This window comes from Asparagus officinalis, chromosome 3 (assembly GCF_001876935.1).
Source record: "Asparagus officinalis chromosome 3, Aspof.V1, whole genome shotgun sequence".
Classification (NCBI taxonomy): Eukaryota; Viridiplantae; Streptophyta; class Magnoliopsida; order Asparagales; family Asparagaceae; genus Asparagus; species Asparagus officinalis.
Window position 1 is genome coordinate 39,270,226 of NC_033796.1, and position 11,385 is coordinate 39,281,610.

The 11,385-nt window shown below is 37.4% G+C and overlaps 1 protein-coding gene across 2 annotated transcripts in view; it reads left to right on the plus strand.

Annotated features, from left to right (window-relative positions):
• LOC109833880 overlaps nt 554-11,385 on the plus strand; it is a 16,394-nt gene continuing 5,562 nt past the window's right edge. Inside the window, exons 1-7 of one of the 2 annotated variants that reach the window (XM_020401728.1) lie at nt 554-1,264; nt 2,782-2,868; nt 4,001-4,090; nt 6,102-6,182; nt 6,515-6,676; nt 6,784-8,808; nt 10,832-10,978. In XM_020401728.1, the coding sequence (XP_020257317.1) occupies nt 1,175-1,264; nt 2,782-2,868; nt 4,001-4,090; nt 6,102-6,182; nt 6,515-6,676; nt 6,784-8,808; nt 10,832-10,978 (2,682 nt within the window). In that variant the 5' untranslated portion in view covers nt 554-1,174. The remainder of the gene's footprint in view (nt 1,265-2,781; nt 2,869-4,000; nt 4,091-6,101; nt 6,183-6,514; nt 6,677-6,783; nt 8,809-10,831; nt 10,979-11,385) is intronic. The other variant, XM_020401729.1, reaches the window with a different exon arrangement.

The following is an 11,385-nucleotide window of genomic DNA, read 5'->3' on the forward strand; positions in this document are numbered from 1 at the left end:
ATTTATTGTGGTCATTGATAGAAAAGAAAGGGGAAAAAAAAAGAGTAAACTGCAACAATGAAATTTATTCTGGCATAGAATGTTTATTTCTCATATATTTAAGTTAGGACCTTCTAATTTGCGTGGACTAGTAAATTTCAAGTTGATAAGCAATAGTTATCCCCTCAAATTGATTTGACACTAGTTGGAGCATAACTATAGTTCGTTATACATGAAGACTAATTTCTAAGGTGACAATGATTGGTTTTCTTCATGAATAAAAAAAGTGAGCTTTAAACTGAGCAGATCTCACGATGAAGATTGCAGATTTATGATTGACTTGAGATTGTTACGTTGATATGTATAAAATTTTGAATAAATCAGGAGCAGAGTGTAGTATTATCTATCCCGAAAAACAATTTACCGATATAATTTCAGGACTTTTAACGAAACTTTTTAGCTAATACCAGCCTGAACGTAATTATTTAAATTTCGAGGGCTCTGTTTGCATGTTTGATATAGCCTTATAAATTCAAGCGTCCAAATTAACGGGCTGCGGGTGACGTGTCACAAACGAGAGGGAAGGGGAAGAGAGGCGGAGGGAAACAAAAATAACGTGTCAATAATCAAAATTTTCGATCGAAAGATTTCAGCAAATTCTCCTAAAAAAAATCATCATTAAATCCATATAGCCTTTCAATAACCGCTGCTTGGTTCTCTTCGTCAATCCAATCTCAACGGCCTCAGGTTCGAGCAGAACGGCGGCAAATTTAGGGTTTCGGTCGCTGATTCTCAGAAACACGGAAGCTTTTCTTCGAAATTGTCCTCATTTCAAAGGTTTTATTGTTTATTAGGTCGAAAATGGTTTAATTTGAGAGCTTTCCGGGGATTTGAGGCGTTTTTAGATTGAGAGATCCTACGGTATCTTGCGAGGGATTGAGCTGTTATTTGAGTTTAGGGGCCTGAATTCGTGATTCCATTGAAATGCAGCTTAGCGACGTACATTTCCATATATCTCATGATTTTCGTTTGGGATCTTGGTGCTAATGCATGCATTTAAACCATGGTACAGTTTGAGATGAATCAGTGACTTGCAATCTATTTGGGATTCTCCCGTAAATTCTGATGGGATAAATGAAAGATTTTGAATTAGTGAATATCGAGAATATCTTCTTAAGGTCTTCATATTGTGTGGATGTCGTTCGGCACACATGGGATGCTGGAGTTTGGAGCAGGGATGGGTGATCCTCTAAGAACTACTCCCCTTGAGAGGGATGTTGAACAGGTATATAACTTTATTCCATTTATCGTAAGTTTCTTCGTTGAATTTTGCATCTAATATTTTTCATTGAGCACTACATTTTTCTCGTGGATTTACAGTGTATTTATGTTCTTCAACTGTTCTCATCTTACATACGCATTGCCTACAGTATTTATGCGGTTACGATTTTGTTCATGTATGACCATTTATGAGAAGTAAGACCCGAAGCTCAGTATCTACAAAGTCCATTGATCCTTTTCTTTTTTGCTTTTCTTTTCTTTGGTAAAAGAAGAGCTTACACTTTTGTTGGACAATTTGTGTTACAATGCGGAAAAGCTTGTTTGATCAATTAATTGGCGTGGTAATAATTTTCTATGTTAAGCACGCCCTCTTTGTCCTTTTTATTTATATACCAAAGTCCATGATAACATCATCACAAGTTGTTCTGCCATTATCTGCCACCACCTTGCATTAACCATGAATTTTGGTATGGATTTGACCTATATGCTTACTTCCTCCTCTAATCTTAATGTCGTCTTCCCAAAAGGTTAAACCACATCAGAGTCTTATTAACTCAAATATTTCTACATTATGGACTTATTGTCCACGTGGGAAACTTATTCACATTATAAATCTCTGTTACAGAGAGGCAATGATATATTCGAGCAACCTCTATGAAATAGTCATAATTACAACACTTACAAGAATCCTTAGGTTCTGTTTGGCAATCAAGTGAAACTGGGCCAACTTTGTATATCCCCTTAACCAGGCCAGGATTAAAACCAGGGGGGAGGTGGACCAACTCTGGCCTGGTTTTTGGGCTTCAAAATGAACTAAAATAATGGGCTAGAGTTGGCCCTTTTTTTCCAAACAGAAAATAGCCAAAAACTGTACCAGGACTAGACCTGGCCCAGTTTCATGGGTTTGCCAAACAGGCCCTTAGTTTGTTATCTAGACTCTGTACGACCTCCTAACCTGTATGCATACCTTTTAGTGTCATTATATCTGCCGCAGCATTAGATCTTCTATATATTCCTGTGAGACACGAGCTCCAAAGATTTCAGTTTTATGTGGGACACATGAAGTGCATTAGTAAGTAGAATTATTTATTTATTGTTTATCTGCATCATAACTTCAACTTGTGTCACCAGTTCTTGTAGCCATATAGTTCGGTACATTCTACTTACTAGAGGAGAAAGGAATCACCTAGAAAGGTCACAAATCATAGCAGTGAATTTTAATTATTCCTGAAAGGTAAACCAGGCTTCTCAGTTGTGGTTTGACAAATCATCTTCCCTGAGTTTGGTGTTGGGCACTACTAAGTATGCATTGACGGAATGGTACAATGATCTCCAAACAGATCTCCAAACTCTGTTTCTCCTAAGCAATGGCTGTTATACATATTGCATTTTCCAATTAATTTCTATTTCCAAAAACACAAAGGATCGTGATCACACAATGATAGAAGTTACAGAATTTGCTATATGCTCTTGCCTTGTCTTCTCTTGTCCGATTGATGCTAACTTCTGACCGATGTGCAGGTAATTACAGCTCTAAAGAAAGGGGCGCGGTTACTCAAGTATGGTCGCAGAGGGAAGCCAAAATTTTGCCCTTTTAGACTTTCTGTTGTAAGTTGTATGACAACAAAGGAATCCTACATTTTAGTTACTCCATATAATGGATCATTCATAAAGTTACTGTTATAGTAAATCAGTTTCTATTACTTCTGATGTTGCAATGTTCATTGGTAATTTTCTTTTTCCTTTAGCTTATGTTTCTTTAGATACGTCCAACATTATTCCTTTATTTTGTATTTTTCCATTGTTGTTGCTTGCAGAGGTATATAATTAGTGATAAGGAAACTTTATAACTGAGTTGTTAGCATCCATTAATTATTTTTCTTGAAGTGTTTAACAAGTGCAAAGATTTCTGAAAATAACATTGGAGCTTCATTCACGTATTTCCGTAGTCATATGCGGTAAGGTTTGTTTGTTTGTTTGTTTTGCTTTTCCCCCATATGTGTGGTGAGCTTTAGAGGGAGAAACCTGAAGAGAGGTAAAGCAACGAAATAAGTACTATTTTAAACATAGGAGAGTTATGATGAGAAGCAATCACATTCCTCCTTTCTTTCTGAAGTAATAAGGAATATGTAATGTTTAGCATAGGAAGAAAAACTTATCCCTCCCTTTGTAACAATTTTAATTGAAGAAGCAAAGCTAAAGAACATTAGCGAGGAAATATGAAAAAGAAAAGTGAGTGCAGGAGGACTGTTAGCACCAAGACATCTAACTTGGGCGTAAAAGCTTAAAAATAATAAATTTATTATGTGCAGATGCTTCTGACAGTAATGAACAAACAATCTCTCCGTATACCTTTAGAGTAATAGCAAGGTGAAACTAATAGTTGGAGCCGTTTTAGGATGGTTCTGTTAAGTAATTATAATATATTGTTGTGTGATTTTAGTTCTGAAGAGGGGGTGGAATGAGGGTAGACTTTAGCTTATAAAATAAACAGAAGAACTCGATAAGTATACTGACTGAGCCATTTATATTTTAAAGCAAAATTTATCTCTGGTGTTTTCTTGTGCATGCAGCTTGTCTTAAATATAGCTCTCGACAGAACTGAGTACAAGAGTAGGTTCATGTAGATGATCCCAAAAATATGGGATAAAGGCTTTTTTGTTTTTTTACATGATCTTACAAAATACTTGGTTGTTTTCCTTCTGTTATTTTGTTGAGTTCTTGTATTTTTTTTTTTCAGGATGAAACTGCATTGATTTGGTATGTAGGAAAATCTGAGAAACAACTTATACTAAATCAGGTTTCTAAGATCATACCTGGGCAGCGTACTGTAAGTAAATGTATCCAACTTTCTCCTCTTTATACATATTTATGTTTCTGACCAAAACTTTGGTGAAAACTTATATAGAAATTTATTTTTATTATCATTTTCTACTTTCCATTGAATTAGTTGATGTCTTGATTACCAATTCTCTTTTAGGTATTGATATCGTGATAATATGTGATCTTTGAGAAGATGCTAATGAAATGATACTTCAATTTGAAGATGATGTACTTTCTTGGATGTCCTACTGCTCCACCTGCTAGCGACTGAGTATTAGCATCCTTAGTGTTATTTGTACTCAGTACATTTAATGTTGAGATCATGATGATACTTGATCTCTGACAAGATGGGGCAACATCTTCAGCAAGAAGCTGGGTGGCATTAGCAGTGTAGACCAAATGACAATGTTGATTAGACAAGGTCACAAGGACAAAGCTAAAAGTTGGATAAGAATGAGAATGCCCTTAAGATACCAGGGATAGCTAAGGTTACTAACGAAGCGGAGCTGCAGGCTCACTTTTGTTTAATTATTTTGCATAAATTTTGTTCAAGCTTGGTTCGGTTACTTATATCAAAGAGAAGCTCTGGAAAGTTCTTAATGAGCCTAAGCCGAGTTTGGGCTTCTGGACTCAACCCTTAACCTTTCTAAGCCATTCATGAACCAATAAAGCAAATATAACAACACTGCTCACTATACTTGGAAGCTTGTTAAAGTTATATATTATATTTATCCTATTATAATGAACAATAACCTTTAAAGTCCTTAGCAGAACAACTTTTTTCATTCTACTTGATATGCTGATTCATTGGTAAATTGTTTAAACTGATTTTTCCCTTTATTTACCTTAGCAGAACATCAACATGGAAGGTAAGGAAAATTATGATGCTCAAGCAAAGCATAACAGAATGAAACTCGCTAATTCCCTACCCTGGCTTTTATCATTATTCAGCTTAACAAACAGTCAATAAGAAAGGAAGGAAAAACAGTGATGTTTGCAAATAATAAATAAAGTCCAGTTCGGCTTATTACATCTGTTTGTTGTATATCCTTATCATTATGTCAAACTAAATTATGAAGTCTCATTACCATACATCAAAGCAGACCGAAACTAACCTGAAAGGAGTTAATGTTCATTTCAGGATGGTATTTGATCTACTTTATGCATGGTAGTGAAACCTGACAGTTTGCTATGTTAGTTTCTTGTGTTTATATAACGAGTCTGGATTATCATAACATTCTTAAATACAACTAGGACAAATTGGATATATACTTGCAATTTGAATTGCAGCTTAACTGATCTGAATGCAGTAACAGGCTCATTCCCAAGTTATCTATCTTTTGATTAGGTCAGCTCAAACTTAGGCAACTGAGCTACTAAAAGATGATTTTGAACCTGAGTAGAACCAGGTCCAGTTATGCTCAAATTCATTTGCTGTTTTCAGTGAACGATCACAAGATCACCTCAAGTTATTCAACCAGCTGAACAAGCTTCTATCCAGGGGTTCTCATGCCGATTCCGCAGTCCTTTAGCAGTCATAATCAGAGCTTCTTGTGGATAAGATGAGGAATAACCAGTTGAGTGTATGAATTGGACATGTGTAACGGTGAACGAGTGTGTCAGTTAGGAATGTTAAGGTCGTGGTTGAAAAATAGCTAGTATAGGCTTATTACAAAATGAACATGAATTAGATCGGTAAACAAGGACATGATAGTCACATTTGAAGAGGAGGCTGTTCTTAACGAAGTTGACTGGAAAACAAAATAGTTCATGTAGCCAGTCAGAAAAATTACAATGAAGGTTTCTTTTATCTTAACTGCTGTACTACATTATGAGTGGAAAAATCTATGAATTTCTTGAGTACTTAGATAAGAAGAATGATGGCCAGAAATAGAGAAAAAGCACATCTCTTATGAACTCTATCATAGTTTTTTCATATATGACATTTTCACGTTAAATGTCTTAATGATGTATCGTGTGAACGTCATGAGCTTAGTTTTGGTTTTCCTTCCTTTCAGGCCATATTTCAGCGGTATCCACAGCCTGACAAAGACTACCAATCATTTTCCCTTCTATACAAGGACAGGTCCTTAGATCTGTGGTATTCAGTCATCAACTGTCATTTCTCGCTCCCGCCCCCCCCCCGCACAACACAACACACATCATTTTGGCGTGTGTATATAGCCACACTGTTTGCACGTTCAAGTGTTCGCTTGTGTATGCTTCTAACATCTCTGTGTGTGCGCGCGCGCACCTGTGCCTATACATGTCTGTAGCATTGCTATGTCTCCACTCACACACACGCGCACACTCAGACACAGACACAAAAAAGAACTTGTGCCCCTTGTGTCCCTCACTTAACAATCAAGCTCTTTCTAAATTGGCAACTTGTGTCGTGAACGAACTATAATTATTTTCATTGCTACAACAGATATGCAAGGACAAGGAAGAAGCCGAAGTTTGGTTTGTGGGTTTGAAGTCATTGATTCCGGGTGGAAATTATCGAAAGAGATTTGAACCTGAAGTAGACAGAACTTCTGACGCAAATGGACATAATACACAGATATCCATAAAGGGTGATCTCTCTCATCAGGTGCTACACACATGAACCTTATTAAAGGGTGATTTGTAAGCCAATACAGTTCCAGATTTTAGTAACCATATTTTATTAAAATATGTTTTCCCTTTCATCCTTTTAAGGATCCTGGAGACATTGAGGGCGTTCCAGTTCCTTTTGAAAACCAACCAATTAATGGAACTGGAAAGCTACTTTCTGATGAGGCCTTTTGTACTGCACCTAAATCTTCCTTTTCATCTGGAGGTGCGGAAAATTCAAACGGGCGAAGCTCGGGTGCTGAAAATATCAGAGTTAGTGCCTCTAGTGCTGTAAGCTCATCTAGCCATGGTTCATGTTTTGAGGACTTTGATGGCTTAAGTGATGTATTTATCTGGGGGGAAGTCCCAGGTGATGGAGCTCCTGGTGACAATCTTCATAAGGCTGGAATTCCATTTTGTGCGAAGCAAGATTCACACATTCCAAAACAATTGCAAGCAACATTTCTTCTTGATGTTCAGCATGTATCTTGTGGTAATAAGTATGTTGCACTGGTTACCAAAAATGGTGAGGTTTACAGTTGGGGTGAGGAATCAGGAGGCAGGCTTGGACACGGCGTAGATGCTTATGTTTCCCATCCGAAAGTTATTAAATCGTTGGCTGATATGAATATTCAACTTGTGGCATGTGGTGAGTATCATACTTGCGCTATAACTTTGTCTGGGGATCTTTATACATGGGGTGATGGCATTCATAATTCTGGTCTACTTGGTCATGGGACTGAAGCTAGTCATTGGATTCCTAAGCTAGTAGTTGGTCCATTAGAGGGTCTACCTGTGTCCTCAGTATCCTGTGGACCATGGCATACAGCAATTATAACATCTGGAGGTCAGCTTTTTACCTTTGGTGATGGAACGTTTGGTGCTCTGGGCCATGGAGATTATAGAAGCACAAATATTCCAAGAGAAGTGGAGGCTTTCAGAGGGTTGTGCACAGTTAGGGCAGCTTGTGGTGTTTGGCATACTGCTGCAATTGTAGAAATCAGTGTTGAGATTACAGATTCTGATAACTTTGCATCTGGCAGATTATTCACCTGGGGAAATGGGGACAAAGGTCAACTTGGACATGGCGACCGAGAAACTAGGCTAGTTCCAGCCTGTGTATCTAGCTTGACTGAGCCAAACTTCTGCCAGGTTGCTTGTGGGCAAGATATCACAATTGCTCTTACAACTTGTGGACGAGTTTATACAATGGGTAGTTCTTTTTATGGGCAACGTGGTAATCCTGAAGCAGATGCAAAGCTTCCCACTTGTGTGGAAGGAAAGCTCCGTGATAATTTTGTTGAGGAGATAGCATGTGGATCTTATCATACTGCAGTATTGACTTCTAGAACTGAAGTCTACACATGGGGAAAGGGAGCAAATGGCCAACTAGGCCATGGTGATACCGATGACCGCAATAAACCCACACATGTTGAAGCTTTGAAGGGAAAGCATGTTAAGAAAATTGTGTGTGGTCCAAATTTTACTGCAGCAATCTGCATTCATAAAATGGTGTCCAGCGATGATCTTTCCATATGCTCTGGCTGTCGTCTTCCATTTTCTTTCAGAAGAAAATGTCATAATTGTTATAACTGTGGTCTAGCATTTTGCAAATCATGCAGCAGCAAAAAATCTGTAAAAGCAGCTTTGGCACCAAGTATTCACAAACCTTATCGTGTATGTGATGAGTGTTATACTAAGATCAAGAAAAGCATGGCTTCTGGAATGCATTCTCAAGTTCCTAAATATCCAAATGGAGGTCAAAATCAAATGTCCAATGATATGGCAGAAAAGGAATCTGTGCGATCCAGGCTTTCTTCCATGGGCTCCTTTAAAGGTGAAACCAAGCCGAGGCAGATCAAGAAATCTGAACCAAGCAACAACCGATCATATCCTGTCGTGAATGAAAGGACTCACTGGGAAAGTGCTCGAAATATTCTCGTTGCATCATCAAGCATATCTTCTGCTTCTGTTCCTAGTTCAAGAATGGCCTCTAGATCAGCATCCCCAGTGTCAAGTATGCCAAGTCCATCAACATTTGATTATCCAAGGTCTCCTGAAGTGATTGCTGATTACTCAAAGAGAATAAGTCACAGCATGGACGGAGAAGTCGTTAGTTTGCACTTACAGGTAACTGATTTTTTGAAAAGAATATGGCATCATTAGACTCATCAAATTCATGTAAAATTCTATTTTTATGCATTAGATGTTTCACTGGTCTTATCTATGGCATTGCTAGTGCTAGTTACTTACTGATAAACGATTTGTAACTTTTGTCAATAGGTAATAAGATCTGTGTTATTTTGTAAACGTGATTTGTCAATAAGTAATAAGATCTGTGTTATTTTGTAAACTTGATTCGGTACCAGAGAGGGGTAATAAGTTTCATTTATCAGGAAAGTAAATAGGATACAATTATACAAGCTTTCAATACAGTACCAAACTGATGTATTAACTACGTTAATACTTCCTGCCAATCTAGAGCATATATATCCATCATATCCAACTTGTTACATAAAAGCGATTTTTTCTCTCTAAGCAATGCTTTAGTGGGAGACATTACCAATCTCTAACCAGTCAAACCCGGAGAAGGAAAAAAAAGACTATCTTTTTGGTCTGTACCATATCATGAATGAAGCGACATTCAACTGTAATGAGCTTGGTTCTCCCATGAAACACCGGATTATTAACAATATATAGTCGCAGATACATTTGACAGATCTAAACAACTTGTTATTACTGGATATGAATATTTGTTCCTATATGATGCCAAAACTTAAATTCATTTGAATTTTGGTTTTATACGCTATACAACTTGCGAAGCAGCTTCTACAAAGTGGGTCTTCATTTTTATTTTTTACTCCAAATTCTCCAAAGAGAACCATGACAATGCAAATGCTTGAAACATACATAGGAAAACATAACGAAAACTACAGAACAGGCAAAAAAAGGAGGGGGGGGGGGATTACACACACACACACAATAAAGTGGGGGAGGGGGCGTCGTTGCAGAGAGAGAGGAGGGTTATGAATTTTAGCTATGTAGGTTTCTTTACTTACCTTTGCAGAACTTTATGGTTTCCCTTTCAAATAACCAATGCACATGGTTGAAAATGAACTCCATGTCCATGGGTGATGGTTTCTAATACAATAAATTTGATGGACCTCTTGATCCATGCTCGAAAACTACGTGATTTTTTATCCACAGATATTTGAGGAAATAAGGATCATGATGAAGATGATTGGATCATCCATCATTTCTACAGTAAGAATTGCTTTTGATGAAGACCTGAAGATTTCCTTATATAAACAGAGAATGTTGTACATGCTCATATATTTAAGTACTCAGTGGCGACATCCATGCTTGCATCCCACCAAACATACCTTATGGTGTGCTGAACAGAAGCAACTATAATCTCATTGTTTAGCCGCACATTCTCCTTATTGGTTCAGTATACGTTAATCATAAACAATCCTTTTGTATTGTAGTTAGAGGAACTTTAAGTTTTTGTTCTAAGAGACATCTTTTTGATACCCCTCCCAGTTATCTTGAAGGTAGATTTTTGTAACCCTAAGAAGTAAAACGACTTTCTTGCAAATTAAATGGCAGTTTTGGATGAGCACACTTCCGAATTGAAAAGGGTATCAGGAAATAACTAACTTATGGATATTCTTATGTGATCATATGGTATTACTGGACTTCAGAATCTTTTACCATTTAAGTCTTTTTTACCTTTCAAATGGGTTCATGCTTACTTTCGGGCGTTCATTATGAACAACCTTTCTTAAATTTAGTTCCTCTAACCATTACACCAAAACTTCGAAGTTATGGTGAGGATCAACGATTATAGTTTTATATTAATTCTAACATGCCCCCGCAGGTCGAGCGCCCCTTTTTATGGGTCGAAACCTGGACTCACGTAGCGGTGTCAATTTTTAGAAAATCCGTATTTAATTTGTGGTCGGTGAGATTTGAACCTGGGTTGCTCTGATACCATCTTAAATTTAGTTCCTCTAACCATTACACCAAAACTCCGAAGTTATGGTGAGGATCAAGGATTATAGTTTTATATTAATTCTAACAACCTTAAAACTAGTTTAGGTAGACATTTGGAATTTCTAGCCAGGTCATGATCTGGAATTCTGCATTACAGGTAGAGGATCTGAGACATAAATCTGAACTTTTGGAAGCTGAGCTAGAAAGCAAAACAAAGCAATTCCGGGAAGCAACATCAATAGCTGAAGAAGAAACAGCAAGGAGCAAAGCTGCAAAAGAAGTAATCAAGTCACTTACTGCCCAGGTAGTGTTGCATTCTCCCTGATAATCTAGTTCCTACATGCTTTTATTTGCTTATAGGATGTCCTTTCCATAACTGGGTGTGACAAGCTTCTAGATCATATTCTGGAACACAGATGGTTTTACCATGGCATTTCATATGTAATTGTTAGTTTCTCAACTTCAGTTTGTGCTTGCCCCTTGCGGTATTGTCATCTTGTTAGCCATTTCCCGTTAATACTGAAAGCCTGTTATCTAGCACCAATCCTTGCAACGATGTCATTAAAGTTTTGACAAAATGATTAACTGATACCTGACATCAACTCTGAGTTTTTGTGGCAAAGGAAGTTTGATTACTTGCTCAAGAAATAGTGAACCTTCATGTATTTGTACAGGCACAAGTCTGTAAGCTTCCCACATCTTTGTAACCTG